At 43.3% G+C, this 21,728-nt stretch overlaps 1 protein-coding gene across 2 annotated transcripts; it reads right to left on the minus strand.

Moving 5' to 3' along the window:
- Positions 1 to 805: 805 nt before the first annotated feature.
- Positions 806 to 21,500, minus strand: vwf (von Willebrand factor). 2 transcript variants are annotated; one of them, XM_070831446.1, is made up of 53 exons: positions 21,345 to 21,490; positions 21,145 to 21,196; positions 20,887 to 21,030; positions 20,495 to 20,597; positions 20,156 to 20,364; positions 19,770 to 19,891; positions 17,871 to 18,090; positions 17,676 to 17,798; positions 17,469 to 17,580; positions 17,334 to 17,380; positions 17,087 to 17,223; positions 16,850 to 16,988; positions 16,341 to 16,441; positions 16,044 to 16,239; positions 15,742 to 15,957; positions 15,262 to 15,508; positions 15,055 to 15,149; positions 14,648 to 14,799; positions 14,447 to 14,550; positions 14,230 to 14,368; positions 13,951 to 14,085; positions 13,516 to 13,662; positions 13,277 to 13,417; positions 11,948 to 12,046; positions 11,691 to 11,847; positions 11,054 to 11,221; positions 10,817 to 10,952; positions 10,407 to 10,716; positions 9,024 to 10,188; positions 8,833 to 8,937; positions 8,184 to 8,327; positions 7,956 to 8,099; positions 7,689 to 7,853; positions 7,505 to 7,551; positions 7,243 to 7,420; positions 6,796 to 7,037; positions 6,486 to 6,675; positions 6,058 to 6,399; positions 5,709 to 5,947; positions 5,384 to 5,486; positions 5,170 to 5,241; positions 4,653 to 4,757; positions 4,277 to 4,482; positions 4,034 to 4,183; positions 3,802 to 3,918; positions 3,336 to 3,516; positions 2,984 to 3,024; positions 2,772 to 2,888; positions 2,361 to 2,459; positions 1,627 to 1,755; positions 1,475 to 1,514; positions 1,286 to 1,383; positions 806 to 1,117 (listed from the first exon to the last, which is right to left on the minus strand). In XM_070831446.1, exons 1-53 carry the CDS (start codon positions 21,348 to 21,350, stop codon positions 932 to 934), a joined length of 8,562 nt encoding a protein of 2,853 aa, XP_070687547.1. In that variant the 5' UTR covers positions 21,351 to 21,490; the 3' UTR covers positions 806 to 931. The 2 variants fall into 2 exon arrangements, with proteins under 2 accessions (XP_070687547.1, XP_070687549.1); XM_070831448.1 differs by lacking the exons at positions 806 to 1,117; positions 1,286 to 1,383; positions 1,475 to 1,514 and adding an exon at positions 2,578 to 2,666 and having other exon boundaries at positions 1,626 to 1,755; positions 21,345 to 21,500.
- Between the last annotated feature and the right edge of the window lie 228 nt (positions 21,501 to 21,728).

Genomic DNA, 21,728 nt, shown 5'->3' on the forward strand with positions numbered 1-21,728 from the left:
CGGCTAATTCCCTGAACGTTTCATACGGGAGGGAAAGAAGGTGTGATGCATATTACCGATGGAAGGGGTGTGTGTGTGTGTGTGTGTGTGCGTGCGTGTAAGCCAAAGAGGGAAGAAAGAGCTTACGGGTGACCAGACTTGAAAGTAAACCTCAGCTACCCTCTGCAGGCACGCAAAGATGACTCAGATGAGGCGGTAAAATAAATAAAAAACAAATCAGCGCCAAAGTAAGCTTGTTAGCTCACAGAGACATTTATTTATTGATTGATAAAAACCATTCATTTATAATCACCAATGTTTAACAGCAGCCTCAAATGGAGACAATGTGTTTACATTAGCAACATCTTTGTTTTTGTGCAACTGTAATCACCAAAATATTTTTCAGTGCTGGAGGAAGCATTTAGATAATTTACTCAAAGTAACAATACTGCCATATAGAAAGAAATATATTTCTATAAAATATAGAAAGAAAAAGTAAAAGCCCTGCAATGAACATGACACTTATATAAAAGTAGCATAATGAGTGGTGTGTGTGGTCAAGGTGGGGGCAGTTTGAACTATTTTAATCTACAATAGAGCATTGTATTTTATATTATATTCATATGTTTATACATTTGTATAGGTATATATGTAATTAGTTACATCCAACTACAGGCATTTTTGTATGTTTACATGATCAAAATGTGATAAAGTGATTCAATATTGATCAACTGTTTTGTTTCAACCCTGATGAAAAAGCCAAATTTACCTTTAAACTATTCAAACCTCGTCTATTTGATCAACAAGAAGACACAGACAAAAAAAGTGCTTACAGAAACTGGCAGGTTTGTTTTATTGTTATTTTTCATATGAGTACATTTTACTTGGATACACACACCATCTGCATTTATATAAACTCTCTCTCTCTCTTTCTCTCTCTCTCTCTCCCTCTCTAGGTGCAGTGTTTGGACAGACAGTCGCATGCAGTGACAGACAGGACAGTGTGGTGGCTATGAGTGCCGTTGGCACACAGGACGGGAACACTGAGAGGCTCCGTCTCCACAGCAGCACAACACACACACTCCTGCTCCACAGCGGCCCTCTCCAGAGAGTACATGGACTTACTGCGACATTTGCCCTAACAGGCAGACGGACAGATGGACGGATGGAAAGCACCACAGGGAGAGAGGGAGAGAGAGGGTGGGACGGTGAGGGACAGTGTTATAATTTCATTGAACTTTGTAGGCTAATCCTACTATTAATCATCCTTAAACGTGTGTGTGTGAGTGTGTGTGCAGTCTCTTACCTCACAGTAGTGTAATTCTATCTGGTGCTCTGATTGGCAATCATCCACTTTAATGTAGTTAAGCGTTCCGACTGTCCTCCGACACTCTGGCTCCGTACCTTCACACATGCAAACGCTCGTATTACAATCAGAGCATCCAGATTTTTCAAAATATTGCTCCAGTGTTGCAGAGGGCACAGCTCTACTTACACAGCTCACAGCAGGTTGTCCCAATTTGGCTGACTTTCCCCTGAAAACACACAGGAGAGAAACGTTTAATACAAGTTTGCAGCACAGATGCAGAGATGTAGGTGTGGGAATGCTGTAGGATGGGTGGAGGGCAGATTGTGTAGCAGTTGTACCCCCTGGTCCAGACAAGCTTGGCGGTCAAAAGGAGGGCAGGTGGTCACTCTGGTCTGCAGGACGAGATCTCCTTTACTGTTTACACCACAGGTATAGAGGTTGCAACCGTCCTCACTAGTGGTGTTCACCTGGAGGGAGAGAGGCACAAACATAAACACAGTATTTATGCTCATCCCTGCAGCTGATGCTGTTGTCTGAACTTTCATAGCCCATGTCTGATTATTTCATTCTGGTAACAGTACTCCACTGATCCAAGGAATATTCATACTATAATATAGTATAGCACTGTATATTATAGTGCAGTGTATTATTGTAAAGTATAGTATCATATAGTACAGTATTGTATAGTGTAAAGCACAGTACAGCATAGTACAGTTTAGTATAGCATAGTATAATATAGTATAGTATAGTATATATCATATTCTTATATTGTATTGTACAATATGTTATCGCATTGCATCATACATTAAAGTATAGTATTGCAAAGCATATCATTACTTATAAAACAGTATTGCATAGTTTAGTATATTATAATATGGTATAGTACAGCATGGCATAGCATAATACACTATGGTCCTAAACCCAGCTGGAAAAAGTCTGCATAAAAATACATAAACATCAACGCCATCCTCATTATAAAGTTTTCTTGCAGCAGTAAATGAGTGCTACAGTATATCTGCATTCTCTGTTTGCGTGACAGGGTTCTTAATGGTCTTTTCTGTAAAGCAAATACCTGCAGACTGAGGAGTTTCCCATCCGGCCTTTGCATGAAGCAGGTGGTGGGAACACATCGACCACAGCAAGCATCCTCCTCCTTCTCCAAAGTGTATCCCTGAGAACATTGTGGTTAGCACTGTATGTTAATCCATGTAGGAGGACGACATTACTGCTAACACAATGATGTAAATTTGCCTGCAGCCTTTTATACAAGTAAATCATTTTCTATTTACCTCTGAGAATACATTAAATCATGGAAAAGGATGTGGCCACAATTTAATGATGATCTGGCAGGAAATGTGGTCAGTGGATTAGAAAATCTCTGATAAAAATGACGCATGATTGAATTTATTGGTTAGTCATGATGATGATGATGATGATAATGAATGATAATGGTGACAAAAATTAGCGATACAATGATGGTTACCATGGGGCAAGTGGGACAGCTGACTCTCCTGCAGGACAGTTTGTATTTCCGCACGGCACCATCCTCCACCATGCACTCACAGTGTGTACACACATCTATCATCAGCCTCTCCCCCGCCTGCACAAACACACACAGATTCAGATGATGTCTGAAAGTGTCATTAATACTGTTTTAATAAAAAAGGAAGAGTGCTGCTTTTCTGCATGGCTTACTCCTATGACAGTGTGGTTGAGGACACAGGCATCCATAGGGGCTGTGGGGAGAAAAGCAAAATTAATTGTACTGCCAGTTATTATACTGTATATTAAACCTCAGGCTTTGTGAGGTCAGGTCAGGTTAACTGGCTTTCTGATGACACCAATATGAGGGAGACATCTGCTGGACAAACACTGCAACTCCAGCTTGGTGAATAAACGGTGTCTGTGATGTGATTAAAGGGAAAGTGAGCACACAGAAAGCCTGATGATTCAGGTATTTGCAGTCTCATAACACCGCCCTGCTGTACCAAATAGTTTGCATTTCTTTTTCATGTATTTTCTGTTTGCGTTTTCCGTGTGTGTTTACCGCAGTGACAGCGGGGGCAGCAGTCCTGGGTGTCGCAGCGTAACTCGGTTCCCAGCGGGCAGGAAGGAGTGTCCATAACAGGGCAGCTGACGTTGGTTGCAGAGATGAACACCTCGTCTTTCACTTTCACACACTGATGTAACACACACTTATCATCCGGAGACTGCCATACCTCTCCCACCTTAAAACAGAGATGAGATTAAAATCAACTACGAGAGAAGAGAAACGGCTTCGACAAAAATACAGATTTGTCTTTTTTCTGTGCTTACAACCAGAAATATCTTGCCTTAGCAGAGCGATTGTTATTTTAAAAAAGACATGAAACTGTATGTAAAACTCTTCAGTGGAGTTTGCCATGCAGGACACTACAATGTGTGAGTACTATTCACAATTACAGGAAAAGAGTAATTACTAAGAATTGGTCGCCTATATTATTCAGGCATTTAGGATTTCTGCACACACATACATGTCTGAGCTTTCCACCAATCAGTGTGTCCCCTCGCATCTCTCCCTCTGACTCCACACAGCTGGATGGCGTGCACTTCCCACAGCACTCTCCTTTTGATGGAGTGTATGTGGAGCCCTGAAATGTATGATAAGTATAGAAGAATTAATGGTTATAGAAGCGCAATGCAAATGTGTATGCTTGATGGGTGTGTGTGTGTGTGTGTGTGTGTGTGTGTGTGCATGTGTCTCACCTGTGGGCAGGTTCGGTCACACACAGGCGGCGTACACTGAGCGACGTGCAGAGATGTGTCTTTGTCCTGTTGCTGGGCGCAGCTGCACTTCTCGCACCCTTCCTCCCATTCACTCCCCACTGGGTGCACCACGCCACCAACCACACACACCTGGAGAGACACACAAGGATAAAACAGGATAATTTAAACAGTGACACCTCACAAATAGAAACATTTAAAGCTGAGCGTTAAACACACACTGACCTTGTCGGGCAGGCAGTTGGTTTCTGTGCAGCCACAGTCGTTGGTAGAGGAGGATGTGATAAACCCAGTGGGACACGAGCGGGTGGAGTTCTTGCAGTTGCACACGCATTCAAACACATCACAGCACTTTGTCTTTTTCACTAACAGTTCGCGATGTGACGGACAAGCGGGGGGAGCTTGAAGAGCGCACTCTTCCTTTTTGCAGACTGAAAGGGAAAATAGATGAAGAGAAACACGTAAAATAGATCACATAGATGTGCTCTCTGTTTGTCTGTGTGTGTGTGTGTGTGTGTGTGTGTGTGTGTGTGTGTGTTTGCATGTGTGTGCCAGAGCTGAGCAGAGCCCGAAAATCTCAGAGAATGTGTCAATGGCATACCACAGTTGTGTATGGGCTGACATTCTCCGGGGTTTTTCAGGATCACGGTCTGACCGTCTTCACAGCGGGGCACTTCAGGCAGGTCACAATTCACCAGATCACACACTGAAAAGTTTCACAGTGAGACAATCTGTTGCAACTGGGTGAGATATGCGCTTTTTGATGCAAGTGCCTGATGGGTACAGACTAAAAAAAACTTATATGGAGGTGGAAAAAGATGAAAGAGTTTTTTTAAAATAGCAACTATATAATAATGTTATATATATATATACTATTCATATGTTAGTAGCAATAAATAAACATTGAGTTTACGTTTCTTGCATTAGGGCTCTGGTGCTTAAGCAATATTCCCTCGTGTTCAGCTCTAAGCTTCCAGTATATTCTAGGTAGACACACACTGCTAATGTTGAACACTAACAGGTCTATTCTTTCTGCCCTCTTTTGACGAGGCTTCTGTAATATTGGATCAGAAAATAGATACATTCTTAAAACGCCACATTGGGTTTTTTTTACTCACCACACTCGTACTCTGGGCAGCATTTAGACTCCCTCTTCTCCCTCAGGACCTCACAGGGTCCACACACTGGAGCTACACACACACACACACACACATACAGATGGTTCATTATTAAAGGGTTACATCTAAACCCACAATGCATCACTGGGAATATTTCTACGTAAAAAATTACTTGATATGAGCGTAAGCAGCAGTAATAGAATGGGGTGCTTGCCTTTGATGTCGTTACAGGGCCGGGCTGTGCAGTTGATGTGTTGTTGGTCCAAACACATGCAAATCAAACATGGGTTCTCATCTGGTACCCAACTCTGCATATACTGTACCAACAAATCAAACCATGTTCATTTTTATTGCAGTATTTGGTTATATGAAAAACAAACACTAGAGGGCGATCATGGCACATTTCAGTGCTGAAAACTTCTATGGTCACTCCATCTGATTCTATTAGCATGCATTTGTGTAATTATGGAGTTAATTTAGATTTGCATCACTTTCTCTAATATTCAGTGATATTTTTCTTGTCTTCTCATGTATCTTACCGCATACATGTGTCCATGATGGTCAACACACTGCCTGCACGCCTCTGGTGATACACATAGCCCGTGAAGCAAAACTGTCCCTCCAGTACAGAAGCAGCCCTCAGTAGGTGTGGCCATACAGGAGGACTCGTTACCCTGGGCAACCGACCAGTCGCCTGGCAACGTCTGGATGCTACCACAGTCCTCAACACAACCTGTCCGACATGCATCATACTCCATGGAGCTGGGGCACTGTAGTGCTGTAAAGCACAGATCAGGCTAGTTTAGGCTCAGGCTGGATGTTAAAACATGTCCACTGCAGCAGGTGGATTGAAACGCACACACAACCACACTTCAAAAACCAACTTACGGCAGAGGTGGGGGCTCCTCCAGTCCACACACACACCTTGCTGTCTACACAGGCGTGCATAGGCAGAAATGAGCTCGCACACATCTGACTCCTCACATGCCTGCTCCTCACACTTTGCAAGGAACACCTGGACAGGAATGTGAGCGTGGCACGGTTCAAACACCTCAGATCGCAGGGCCTGACATCCCATCGCAGCTCCAGACACACACACTGCCCTCGTCTTGGGCAGACACACACCGCCATCTACAGCCACAGTCCAGTCCGAGATGAAGGTGGGCTGGTCGGTGGTTGGCATGCCATTACGTAAAGAAAGGACGTTAAATTTCTCCTCCCCACAGGCACCTGGAAGAAAAATACAGAGTGAGAACAGAGGTCAGAGGAAAGAGACTTATTTTACAGCTTGGCATAAATGGATCTATTTATGTTACCGCAGAGTCCAGAAGTGTTGCCGGTGGTGGTGGAGCTGAGCAGTGTGATGGTAAACTCATTGCTCTGAGGAGTGAAAGTCAGGACGTAGCCATGGTCTGACTTAAGCTGCAGCATCACTCCTCCATAACGCACCAGCTCAAGGCCAGCATACCGCCATGGCAGCGCTAGCTCTTCCCGATCAATCATTGCCTGCTCAGACAAACACAAACAGCACACACACAGTTAGTAAATAACCTTTTACAGGCTCACATATAATGATCAATATCAGTGTCAGTGTAGGTATCCTGACCAACAACACACACATCTTACCGTCATATCATCCTTCAGCAGCAGTTTACGTGATCCATGGATCACCTCCATGGCTTTCATGCAGACGTGGTTGTAATTTGCCGAGTCCTGACAAGGGCCACTGTGGAGTTTGACCTCTGACCCTTCACCGATGCCTCTGCTGACGGTGAGAAGTGTGTAAGTGCACAAACCCTCCCCATCCAGCCGGAGCGCCAAGCCATCAAACCTCACCACATGATTGGTGGAGCTCCCCATACACATGCCTGTCAGCACACATCAGACAGGAGGGAGAGTGTTACAGGAGCCAAAAACATCTGATCCATAAACAGTCAGTATAAATAGACTGGAATGCAAGTCTCCAGTATTCATTGTTAACAGCCCAAGTGGGAAATGATGTGCACTTAATATAGACAGTTAAATGTGATGCTAGAAACTTCAGAAGCTATTTGGTTCTTTTGATATACATACAAGGGCATTCCCAGTGGCAGCCACAGGTCTCCTGAACTCTGACAGGTGGCATGTTGTTTCTGCAGGCTGGCGGCTCCAGTCTGTCACAGCTGACTTTATGGTTCTGTACCGTGACTGCCCCACTAGGATGGCACATTAGAGAGTGGCAGCCGTCCTCCAGCAGCCATGACTCACCAGGCTGAAAAACAACTCATTGCAACTAATGCTGTGATAGCTGTAAAAGGTCGCTGTACTGCTGCAATTTGAATTCAACGCTACTCACCTTTCTTTCATGTCCATTATCATCAACACACAGTCCTGGTGGACCAGCTGAGAGCCAAACGAAAACCAATATCATCGTTAGAACAGATTTATTTGGAAAAATTATACTGTATATATATATATATATATATATATATATGTATGTGTGTGTGTGTGTATGTGTATGTGTGTGTGCGTGTAAGCACCTCTGCAGATTCTCTCTGTGTAACCACGGTCCAGAGTGAGCAACATCAGTAGTTGATCCATACTGTTCAAGTGCAGTGTGTTGTCTTGGTTACCATGGCGACCAAGCACGCTAAGCTCACTGCTGTCATAACCTGGTCCCACACCGATGGGGAACACTGATACACCTGGAGGAAGATACTATGAGTGAATCTATACCAGATCTCTGACGAAGAAAGATGGAAGATGGAAATCAAATGACTGTCAACTGTCAAAGGTGACTTAATTACCTGCTGCAAGTGCCTCGTTAGCTGCTTCTTTGACATCATCAGCTGATTTGTCAGTCACCAGCATCACCACGACCTTGGCCACACCGATTCTTCCACCACTGAGTGGCGCGATGGCTGTCTGCACAGCGAATCGCAGAGCTGAACCTGCAGACAGACAGAGCAGTGAACATGTGTTCGTGTGAGTATGTGTTTGCTTTAATGTGTGTGCACACGTTATGTATCCGCTACCTAGTGCAGGAGCAGCGGTGGTCCTGCTTGGTATGCTCTCCACCAGGTTCAGGAGGTGGGATTTGCTCTGTTCATCCTTCCAGGTGAACTCTGCTGTCTTGGTGTCTCCATATTGAATGACACTCACCTGAGTGTCATTCAGCCCTGCATACAAGAAACAAGGAAATTAAAAAAAAAAAAAAATCTTCTGAAATGCACAGCTTTGAAATGATACACCTTTACTAGTCACTACTGAAATGTCTTCTCTACTCCACGCCCCTCACTGGTGTCTGACTATCGAAACAGACTAGAAAACACTGGGTGAGCATACAACAGCTCTGAGTAATTATCCAAATTGTTTTCAAACTTAAGTATGCTAAACACACACTCTATGTACACACTTATGATACTAAACTTCTATCACTAATACTGCCATAATTCTGACTAATAAATAATAATTGTTTAGTGGAAAAAATTACAGCACCAGGTAATTATCAAAATTTAAATTCTATTTCATTTCCCAAGGCCTGTCTGTGCCCCACATTTCATTAAAACCTGTGGTCAGATCGTCAGATATTACTGTGAAAGACAAACTGAAAACAGGTAGAACTAAAAACAATACTACACATTAAAGATGTAGTACGGCATTTAGGGGCTGGGTCAAACCTACCTATGTCAGCATTTTTGATGAAAGCTTTGACAAAGGTCTTCATGTCCTCCAACTGCTCTCCAGCCTTCAACAGGAACAACACATCCATAGGCTTCTTACATGGCACTGTGCAAAGATACAAAGCTCACACATTAATACAGGCTTCGTACTCCTTGTAGATTTAATGATTGAAACAAGTGTGATATGTTTACCCGAGGGAGGCAGACTGGAGAGTGTTGGGAGGACCAGGGGTGGCAGCGTAGGAGAGCGGGGCCTGACTGTGCTGTGTGTGATATTGACTATACGGTGGACAAGTGTAGTCAGACTGTTGTAGTCATCGACCATCAGCGGGCGTTGAGGGTAGCTGAATGGTAGCAAGTCAGTCTCATGTACTTTTGGCCCAACACCAATGGGATACACATGTGTGTGGATGCTTGTAGATGGTGGGCGTGTCACTGTGTCTGTAGGTGGGTTTTCTGTCACGAGGAAGACCAGCTGATGGGGGTCGGGGCCACGTGGAGGCTGGATTGTAGCAGTTTCTTGAAAAGTCCTTGTAACAGCCGCACCTGTGTTCGTCTTACTTCCACCCTTCCAATGAATGTTTCTCAGTCGTTGCAGCAGGAGGAACCTCTGTTGCCTCAGCTCCCACCGGCTGATCTCCACAGTGACCGTTATCGAGTACTGGATCACAGTGATACGAATCAACTCCTCCTCTTCTGTCAGCTGTGAGATAACTTCTTCCAGGAAGAGGAGCGACTTGTTAAAGTTGATTTCGCCGACTGATTTAGATCCTTCCAGAATGAACGTCACATCTTTGACAGGAGGGATGGAAGATGACAATGTGGTGATGGGAGGCAAACCAGAGGGCAAGGTGGACATAGGGGTGCTGGGGGGGTGTTGCGTGGGGTTGGGCTCCAGACGAGGGGCTGCGGTTGTTGTGGTTGTGCTCTGTTGGGCTTTACCCGGAGTGGACTTAGGCGTTGGAGGTTTCAGCACCTCCGGCTCCAGCCCCAAGGTGCAGAGGTAATCTGTCAGCTCCAAGAGACGATCAGGTAGCTCACCTGTGCTACTAAGCACATAGGCCCTGTTATCTGGGTTGGCATTGGTGATGTCATTAATCTGCCCCATGTTTACCCCGGGACCCAGCGCAACTGTCAGGGTGGTGATGGCTTTCTTGCGGAGCATCTTGGTGACACCGCGTATAGGACGAGGGTTGGCACTAGCAGTCAAGATGATGGCAACTCGGCCAGCGTGCTCACGCTTGTTCTTGTCATAGATGTTGATAGCCAGATACTTGACAGCCTCATCCAAGAAGGCTGCGTCTCCTCCCGTGTAATGCAGCTCACGCACAGTCTTCTTAAACAGCCACTTTTGAACCTATGGGCAATTATGAGGGAGAATAATGCGAAGATCAAGTAACCAGGTGTAGACCTCTACTATGACATTCAGTTTCTGTGAGTCTGCAAAGCAGGTTATTTTAGAGCTAAATTTGATCAGTGAGGTATTAGTCCACAGAATGCTTAGTGCAGCACTGCATATTCATGCAAGAATACACACTTTTCTGTGTCACACAAGTACAATATATGTTCATATACCTGCAGGTCATATGTTTTTACTCCTGAGTGGTAAAGCAGCACTGTGGCTCGAGTGTGAGCTGAACCCATGCGGAATCGTTCGACCACTCCCAGTATAAACTCCTTAGTTGCCTTAAATTCATCTTCACTCAGGGCTTCTGAGCCATCCAACAGGAATGCCAGATCCATGGCGCGGTCACACGTGCCCTCAGGCATCAAAGTAGTGAAGGGCAGGGTCGTGAAGCTGGAATAGGCAGGCGTTGGTGTGGGCGTGGTGAACACGGTAAAGGAGCTACAAACTTCACAGCTCAGGGTGTTGTTGTCACAGTGACTTCAGGAAAGAAAAATAAAGTATTTTACAGTGTGCAACGCATCATATCACAGATACAAACCCTAAATATCCAGACTTGTTGCTGAGTGTGCTGTATTACCATATCTTGCAGTGTTCGGGGTCATCATGGTTCAGGATGACCTTGTTGCCGTGGGAGATTCTCTGGCCCTCATGGATACACACCTGACACTGAGAGGGATCTACACAACGCATGGCCACCTCATCCAGTAGTTGGCCTGAGAAAAACAAGCTAAATTCAACCACTATTTGTATGTATGCATAAGAATGTATCCAATTTTATCTGTGCTATATTCAATACAGTGAGAGTTGTTGGCACCTGGAGGGCAGTAGGCATGGCAACCTTCCACACATGACAGCGAACAGTGGAGGGGATCCGGGTGCTGGCAGGTAATCGGACAGGCTGGGCCGCAAGTATTATATCTCCACTGGCATAACTCCTCGCCTAAACCTGGGCTCTTAGGATTCAGCTCCTCACAGCTCATGGCTACGGAAACAAAAGTTAAATCAGAGACTATTTTTTTAACAATGTGACAAAATGTCACCTCTGCATTTGACCAATCTTAACAATATAGGTCTCTTTCTTCAAGATATATATGATCTGTAAAATTTACAGTAAAACTTTAACAATGACCTTATCTGAGTGAAAAACAAGGAACCTAATGCTAAAATGAAAACCTCAGAAGAAAGCAGAACCACAAAAGTGTTAATTCTGGTTATGGCAATAAAGCTGTCATGTGGGAGAACAATAGCAGAACTGAAAAGTGGTGGTGTTGTGGTATGTTGTGATGTGTTGTTATCTTTCTGGCCACTTGATTTTGACTGTTACGAAGACACCATTAAGTGGTTTAGCTTGGTTGTTGCTTATCACAATGAAGTATATTTCAGCCAGAAAATAACATACACACAAATTGATAAATGTTTGAGTGGGTAATGGAGAAATTCTTCACACTCACGGCAAAGCTCATTGGATCTCCAGCTGATGGATACACCCCTCTCCGAACAGGCCTGCGCATAGGCCGCGATGACATCACAGAAACATGCACAGTCGCCCACTGAGGGACAAGAGCATGCCGCCTCCACACACATCTCTACATATGGCTCCGCATTCACCTGGAGACACACAGGAACAGTTTAAGAGAGAACCAAACGCATGAACCTTACAGTGCATGTGGTGTCATGGGATATCCTGAGTGTCTGTAAACACACTCACCTGGCTGTTGCATTCTCTAAAGAGAGGGCCAGTGATTACACGACACGACTGCTCCACTGTTACCAACTTAACAATGTTGTCGCTACAAGGAGCAGGTATCTGTACACAAAAAACACACACACACTAATTAGTGCACAGTGTAATGTAATGTAGAATATCTTGTCCCATAATGGAAATGCTATAGTTTGTAATTTAGTGTTTTTGCATTTTCAAAAGATTTACTACAAATCATACACTATTTATATGAAGGTAATCAATTTTAAAAGCATAATTTAACTGTGGTGCAAAACTCAATTTGCACAGAGTTGCCTGAGGTAGGTAACCCATCAGAGATGTGGTCTGCTTTATTTTTTTTATCAAGCCACATTCTTGGCCCTGACTTGACCACTATCTCAGCAAAGGTAGTGTTTTTCACAATGATGTATTCATTTCATAACCGGTAACTAAAACAAAAAACTATGATAAGTATGTTGGCTATACTATGAAAATGTACAAGATCCAACATAGAAAAATACATTTTGTAACAGCATAGACATGAATTACAATGATAACTGTTTTAGTCCTTGCACCATTGCCAGGCTGTACTGAATTTCACAGGACTCTAACAAGAGAGTCCAGTCTAGTATTTACAGAATGGTTGACCAGAATCTGAGCACTGCTGGAGACAATGTAACTATCAAATAGTTAATCTGTTTCACATATTTTGGAATTGTCCAGCACTCCGATCCTATTGACTAGAGATAGTAACAGAAATAAAATCAAAACTGGGTTTTGATTATAGTTTTGTACTTGGGTAATATCACTTTCCTCCCTTAACTTACTGGATGTAGTTGTATCAAGACTATCACATTTATAATTCCATCCTGATTTATTTTCTGTGCTTCACTTGTGCAGTTTGTTTATGCTGGGTTTGAATGTGTATTTGCTAGTTGGTGCTTTCCTTTTATTCATCCCTATCTTTCTGGGACTATTGTGAATTTAGCCCTTGACACAAAGCTAATTACTGACAACATATGAGCTGTATTGTACGTCCTCTGGTGAACTGTCTGTTCAGCTCTCTTGTGCTTTTGTGTTCCACTAAAACAAACGCTACAAAAATAAAGCATAAAAAAAGGAGAGAGTCAGTGCTCAGCACATTTATGACGCCTATCTATGGGCCCCAATACAATTTGTAGATGATAGTCTAAAAGATGTAAAACCTCCAAGGACAATTTCTGTGTTTGGATAAATTTTTTGGAAACAAAATTCCATTCACCTCCATTGTATTACAGTGCAGAAATCTCAGAGATGGATATAAATAACAAAACAAAATCTATAACCAGACTTTACCTTTGTTACATCAGCACAGCTGGGAACGACCTTCCAGGAGTTCCCAAAGTGTGAGGGGTCCACCTCCAGTTGGTTGTTACTGCTCATCAAGTCGTTGTTGACGTTCCCATCAAAGTTACCGCACAGACCGCACACCCGGCCCTACAATAACATAAAATGCATGCAACAAAAAGGATATGTTTAATATAAAAATAGATTATTTAAAATCAATTGAAAGTCATGTTTTAATACATTAGTACCCTGTATGAGGCTGAGATGTGAACCAGGAGCCGAGTTCCCTTGTCCCAGCTGAGGGAAATGTGTTTCCCCAACAGCAGGGTGTAAAACTGACCAGATCGCACAATCTCCACCTGTGAGCCCAGTGGCACGGGCCTCTTCATTTTCACCTGTGAGAGAGAAAGATGGCAACCGTGGATGCATTTGGGATACTCACAGGTCAGGTCTAAAAAGTTTGGTTACAAGACTGAGTCAATCCTCAGAGTGTCCCAGAAAAGCAGAATGTAAGCAGAATGTAAGACATTTAGTTGAGTCTGCTAAGATTTGTTGCTTTACAAATTCTTTCATGGTTTATATCTAAATATTATGCACTATGCTGTTTGTCCCAGCATTACTGTGATGAACCATAATCAACGTACATATGAATACGTCACTATTGTTATTTGCGAGCATGTTACCTCTCCTTGTTGCATTACAATCAACCCTCCTTGGTAGAAGATCGTGACAGTTTTTGCACAGTGATGTCCTACAACTCCACAGGCCTCATTCTCAACCAGCACTCTGAATGAACCCTCTTCTCCGTTACACATATCCTATTGATAGTGAAAGTAAAAAAAAAAGACAAATGTAGGACAAGGACAGCAAGATGAAATTTAATAAATGTATTTTTTCTGTTTTGACATGAATGTACAATGCAACCCACTGTGGAGCTCCTCATGGATCTCTCTGTCTCTTACCTGGACCAAGACATATTGGCAGAGGCCAGGGAAGGAATATTTGAGGCCATCAAAACTGATGTAATGCCCCTCCCCCACAGTGCGGCAAACACCATCGCACATTTTCTCTGTGCAGCGCCACTTCCTGTTCTTGCACACACTATAAACAAGAAAGCCTGTTGAGCAAGCACAGCGCAGACATTTCCCATCATGACCATGCATGAAACAGTCATTTTACCAGGTGTTGCAGTCCACGGAGATGGTCTGTCCTGATGCGTATGGCCTGCTGTTATGGTAACAGGGACACTGTTCTGGCGCAATGCAGTCTCTGCGGTGACGTACCTGAAATCGATCCGCTGATCAATCAGCATGTTCTATCTTAGATGTTTGGTGCTTTATCTACAACACACATACAAAGACACAGTAACACGCCACCTACTGTGCCGGGTGGACAGAGGCAGCCAGAGATACAGGCGAGGCTGACACAGGGCAGATCCAGATTCTGGCAGGTTCTGGCACACTCAAGACCTTTTCCTCCTGCATCACACTCTGCACGGACCAGTGGAGGAGGGCACTGGGCTGACCGGCGCTCTGCATACACAGAGACAAGCATCAATATGTAGATGGGTCACATTTAGTTGGTGATCAATTCCAAAAATTGGCACTAAAGACAGACCTATGGATCCAATTGTTCACTGCATAGAAGGGCAGCAAAGTCTCATGATGAATACAAATGGTCAAATAAAAGATACCATATGGGTACATATGGATAGTGGATTATATAAGTCATAAAACAAATGGAAATTCAGTGGAGCTGTTGTATAAGCCTCTGGATGGCCTCCATACCTCTGGAAGGTGCAAGGTCATCGTCATAGAAGAGGTCAGACAGTGAAGTACTCATTTCAGGGGAGCTACAGCGCATGGAGCCATTCTCACAGTAACTACACACGAAAGCAAAGAAGAACACACAAAAAGTGAAAGTGCATCTATGAATCACAATATGTATTAGCATATGATAAATAGCACAGTTTCTGAATATACACATGCACTGACCAGATGCTGTTGTGATCTGCGTAGACATCGTTAGGCTGGTAGAGCTGTCCATCATGCAGGCAGGTGCACAGGTCAGCTGTCACACATTCTCCGGAGTCGCTCAGGTACTTTCCAGCAGGACAAAAACAGCCCTCCTCACACACCCTCTCCCCCTCGCAGCCTGCCTCGGCTCCAGATAGAGCACGGCACGTCCGGTCACATACACTCCCACAGGCCTCATACACCAGGCCTCCGGTGCACTCCATCTCTGATAATATGAAATCAGGGGAGGGTTAGGGACCTATTCTCAATTAAGCTGTGTTTTTATACATTGAAATAGTGCACACACAGCACATACAAAAACTATGACTGTTGCTACTCAAATATGCAAAGAGACAGATTTTTATGTGATGCAGATTTCCTGATCTCCACCTAGTTTAAGTTATGGCCTACCCAGATTTTTATTGACTTTTGCTTCTTTTTGTTCAGTTTGAGAATTACCGCAGAGTGAAGGAGACCTCCAGTTGAGCAGCACTCCTCTGGCAGCGCAGGCAGCTGCATAGGCAGACAGAGCAGAGCAGAGGCACTCCTCACCGTCCATACACGCACACACATCATAACGACAGAACCGCTGGAACGGACCCGGGTTCACCAGGAAGTGGCACGGACTGAACATGTCTGCCATCATCACCGAACATGCCTCCTCTGCAAACCGCACTAAAAGGCATAGGAGGGTGAGGGATTAGTTTTTCGTCTTGGTTGTGGTGATGTGTGTATGTATGCATCCATATGGGTGTGTTTACCTCTTTTGGGGTTGATGGCACATGGATCAGTCTCATGTTTGTGGGTGGTTTCGCAGTCTCCATTGATCCTCCATGACTGGCTGAAGGCCTGAGGACCAGCCTCAACCAGACCCGATCCAGAGAGGAAGTCATCACCTTGGTTACCATTGTAGTTACCACAGAGACCACAAGTCCGCCCCGCCCATCGCGGTCCCAGCTGAGGAGGTGGAAAGAAGCTGCAGTAAAGATGTTGGCTAATCTTTTCATAAAAGCACCAAAAACGTTTTTTATCTTTTTTATCCATTAAAACTATTTTACCTTTAAAAGCACCCGTCCCCGCCCATCCCAGTCCAGATGAAGGTCATCTCCAAACTTTACACGCACAGAAGACTGAACAGATCTCTGAATATGCAGGTGGCCTGTAAAATTGCACACACGCCGAGAACTGACAGGATGACTTACACATGAGCCTGATGTAAACAACCGACACAATAAATAACTGATACAATAACAAAATAATTGAAATAATAAATATCCGTACAGTAATTAACAATATTGTGCTGACAATGATTATTGACCATTTGCTGATCTCAAGAAATCAGGCCGAGAATGATGTTTGATGATTACATGCAGATGTTGACAGGATGTCTTCAGAAAGAAAAGGTTTTTTTTTTTTGTTGTAGCTTTGAATCAAAGTGTTCTCCTCCTCTGGTTGAAGTTCACTATTTCCAATACTTTCTCTGCTATACTTCAGGCCTTATTATTTTGAAGCTTGAAGGACTAAATTAAATGTACATCTTATCCACTATTCTGCCGATGTGGCATACCATGATGCATTGGGGTCTGGATGTCCATGCTGTTGACAGAAACAATCCCTCCATGCTTCAGCTTCACTGTCATGTTTTCCAGAGAGGGCAGGCTGAGCGTCACTGAGCGTGTGCACACAGCATCCTGATCATCTGCACACTGAAACACGACACCAGCATCCAAAATACAGTAGATGACAGGAAGATAGTGGCAGAAAAGTGACAGCAAGACAGGAGAACAAATTCTAAAAATGTTACCTGTACATTCTCAATAATAACAGAAAACTCGCTGTCTGTGCACTCTCTTGCCAGCAAATACTGACAGTGACCAGTGAAGGTGAAAAACTTGTTGTCAAAGGTCTTGAAGTGAGACTGGCCCACCACCAGGCATTCACCTACACACAGACGACAAAGACATAACACCAGAAGTTAGCAACCAAGGACATCATTTTACCAGTAAAATGCACGAGTCAGTGCCTTGATGACTACTTTATATCTCTCTCACCAGGGCAGCCTTCATTGGTGCATTCCCAGGAGCCATGACGGCACACGCTGCAGGAAAGAGACAACTTAGCTGAGGAAGGATTACATTTTTTATTTAGACTTCATACATGTTTCTGCACATATATTGCTCTCTCACCAGGTGTTGCAGTCTTGAGAGATTGTAGATCCTGGAGGGAAATGTCGACCCATGTGCACACAGGAACACTGAGACACATCCACACAGCGATTACCGTCCAAAACTTTACCCACTGAAAAACATACATATACATACATATCAGGTCACCAGTACTAGTAACAGAGAGACAGAGAGAGGAAGAGGGAGATATAGTCAGTTGGAGGTTACCAGGGCATGTGCAGCCATCCACACACTCTTCCTTGCAGACTTCCTGGATATTGAGACTATGGCAGGTTGTAGAGCAGGACTTGGTGCATTCACTGTACTGCATCCCGATGGGACACTTGGGGACTGAAGACACATTTAGTTCATTAATTTAACTATATAGCTTGCAACTACCTTCCTACTGACTGAGAAACTTACAGCATTGGCTCTCCTCCAGCCAGCCATGAAGAAGTATCCCATGTGCGTGGCATGTGCGAGCGTACTCCAACAGGATTGGACAGTAACAGTCTTCCCTGTCCCTCTTGTCGCAGTGGCACACCTCCTCCTGACACAGCAACAGGAACGCCTCCGGAGAGACCAGGTGGGCACAGTGCAGAAAGACACTGGACGTCTGCAACACACTGCAGCTGGACAAAATCTACACAAACACACACATATGCAAAATCAAATTCAAGTGAAGGGAATTCCACTATTTGATTCTTTACATCATAATTGATAATTAAGTAAATTGTTTGGTTTTAGTGGTTACTGGTTATTGTAACAAAAGAAAAAACTGGTCAAAGGTAACTAGAAACTAACTAGAAAGCTAGCTAACTAGAAACATTTGTATTCTTTTCTTGTCATGAACTTTCATGTCTTATCAGGTCATGTAAGTAAAAATAACAACTGGTGAGTAGGCGTTAAGGCTGACAAAATGTTCCTATAATAACGATAACAACTAATAGTGTCATGATGTAAACAGGATGTTGGTGGTTTCACGACCACAAAAGAAGTTCACCAAACAGAAAGCTTAAAGTCTGTAGGGAGCACAAAATATTAAGCACCCACCACTTTGAAAGACAGTTGACAGTTGAAAAAGTCACAGGAAATGTATCAGATTTGCATTTAGTGGATGAAGTGCTGATGACACCCAGTCAATGTAGATGTTAAAATGTAGACTTAACTGTTTTCTCACAAATGGGTGCTCCTGTGGTACAAAATGGTCTTGCTAAAGCTGCCCGATTTTCTACACATCGGCCCACCCACGTCCACAGTATACATGTTACGCAACAGCACCCACACCTGTCAGATCTCTTTGCTTACCAGCTGTTCCTTTTTAATGCGATTAGGGTCTCTCCCATTCATAGTATTATGGCCCTAATCCTCATATATATTTGTATGGAATTTGCACCAGGAAAATACATCTGTAGTTAGGAATGATCAAAAAATAGCATTTCTAATAGCAAATCAAATGTGGAAGACATACATTAAAAGTTTGACTTGTGTAGTGGCAATTATAGCATCCTTGGTTAAAAGTTGCAATTATGAGGTTTCTTTGGTTGCAAATACTTCCATTTATTAGATAGCTGGAAGAAGAGAGATGGCAGGAAATGAGGGGAGAGAGACACAGGAAATGATTTAACAGAGAGAGTTGAACACAAACCATTGTGGTGCATGGTCAGTACCTTTTACATAACATCACATTTATTTTACTGATGCTCCCACCCACAGCGACTTAGAATAGGTTAGTTCAGCCATGTGGATACAATCCAGAAACTGCAAGAATCGTGCAAGCAAAGCGACTTCATCAAATACGCTGAATAGTTTCAAGTGCTACATTTAGAAAGAATGAGAAAAAGAGAGAGAGTTGTTGTTTTAACCCCTTGGCCATCAAGGCCCCTCATGAGATTTTAATAGTAGGTAAAAATTACGTACCTACCTCTATTTTCAGAATTTGCTGAGAAAAATCTTGATTTAAAAGCATTTAGCACAATTTCTGTATTATATTGTACCAAAGTACTTGAGTGCCAGATCATTTTTCATACCAACCTTTTGACTATTGTCTACTTTTGGCATAATATCTTTCAGTAAGACTTAGCAAATCAAACTATGACTTACAAAATCAACATTTTGATACGTCAAAAAGAATGAAACACTATATGTAGTGAAAGACAGAGACGCTCGGCTGGTGAGTGTAAGTTAGCTCCTGCTAAAGGTTCACGACATGTGTGTCTGTCTTTATTAACGCTGCTTCTCTGAATGAAAGGTTTTATGTTATGAAAAGACATCCTTACAGAAGTCCTAACACATGCATGTATGTCCAAATTGTCCTCTCACCGCTGAGGTCTCTTTTGTGCTGTTACAGGATTGGCTGGGATTTGAGACACGTCGACATGACTGATGGGCCCCCTTCACTGCCCATGAATTGGCAAAGTCATAACTGTCCTCTGTTAGGAATCCTAAAAACACACACACAAAAACACACTAAGACACACAAAAGAGTTGACAGATGTCTTCTTAATCTCATCCTACCACTACTGTTTCTCTTGCTTTCTTTGACTGTTATCTTTTCCTGTACTGAGTCTCTACTCTTCCTGTTGCTGAGTGCTGGTGACTCAAATCATTTCCTAGATTCCAATCATAATGAACTCTCCCAAGTTTTACTCTCTGACATTTACAAATCCCACAGACATACGCACAACTATTTTCCGGCATGATCTTACCCTCTTGAGCTGTATATTCGTCGGCTGATACAGTGTTGAAGTTGCCACAGAGGCCACAAGTGCGGTTGGCATGGTGTTTGGTCAGTTTCAAGGCAATGTTGGCTGCATTATCAATGGTAACAGTGAAGCCAAACTCCTCACTCCAGAGTTTATAAAAGCCGAGCTCTGTGCCCACAAATACAGCATGAGATGCGTAGGGCAGAGACAGTCTACAAAAAAAAGGGACACACACATCAAGCTTCTCCATAATCAAACTCCAGGGTGATTTTTCTGCAATAACTCAACATAGACACACAAATACTTAATGATTTTTGCATGACAACTTAAAAATGACTCAACCTTTTTTCTCCTTGTGAGAGCCGTCCGTCTACAGACAGGTGCAGCTCAAAGGCGTCCCCCAGAAACAAAGTGACTCCAGTTCTTTTGCCATTAACAAAATCACCTGCAGAATGAACACTCATACACTGCTACATCAAATATTTAACTGACAAAAACAGTCTGAAATAACAATGATGATGTTTGAATCTTCAGCTAATTAGAAGGGAGTATAAATGAGTTGGCTATTTCAAATGTCTCAAGTGCGTAGACCGTTGATATCCTGACATCCCAATGATAAAAACACCCATGGCAGTGGTTATGTACAAGCCAACAAGCTACACTGGATGAGCATCAGACGTCATTAGAATTCATATCTGTTTGTTTCTTTATTGAATTGTCAGAGAATGACTCACCCAGCAGTGTGAAGGAGCGATGGTTGCAGTCTCCAGCCAATAAGTAGCTGCAGTCTCCGGGAAATTCATACAAAACCCCATCGAACGTGTGAACGTGGTGTCGTCCGAACAGACTGCATCTCCCGGTCATACCTGCCACGCAAGCTGGACACATGCAAAATACATATATGTGATTGACTGTAGAGACAGGACTAGTGGAGATCTTATGTGAACTGTTTTACATATGAATAGACTATTCATATGTGATGTCACACTCACCTGTCAGATGGATGAGAACCCAAATTTCTCGCAAGTACCTCCTCATACACACCTAAAACACATACACATATGCTCTTCATTATCATCCCCATACCTATACCAACATCATCATCTTCTAATGTCTACAAATCACATTAGTCTGTGTAATGTGCACGGCTTCTTTCAGGTTTTTCAGTTCTCCAAAGTCCAGTTAGTCCTACCTCCATGACTCCGGACTCAGTTTATCCAGAAAGTTGCAAAGAAAAGGCAAACAAAGTCCGAAATCAGAGAATCCAAACGCTGCACTTTTAGACCTCACACAGTCAAGGCATAATGAATGTGTTGGTCTGTGTCAAACAAACGCTAAACTGAGAAGAGGGTCAAACACGATGTCACACATGCAGATACTCAACCTCTCTGAAAGTTCCATTTTATAGCAAAGAACGTACCCCCGCCCAGCTGTTTTCGGCATTCCCTGAAGAAACCTCCCCTCACCAGGTTATGTCAAGAAGTGCAGAATATCTTTCTGTCCACAACTCTGTGCCTGCAGACTGACAACATCAAACACACTCAGCAGGACAATACCAGGATATGCCCACTGATCG

The sequence above is a fragment of the Pempheris klunzingeri genome, chromosome 5, assembly GCF_042242105.1.
Source record: "Pempheris klunzingeri isolate RE-2024b chromosome 5, fPemKlu1.hap1, whole genome shotgun sequence".
Lineage (NCBI taxonomy): Eukaryota > Metazoa > Chordata > Actinopteri > Acropomatiformes > Pempheridae > Pempheris > Pempheris klunzingeri.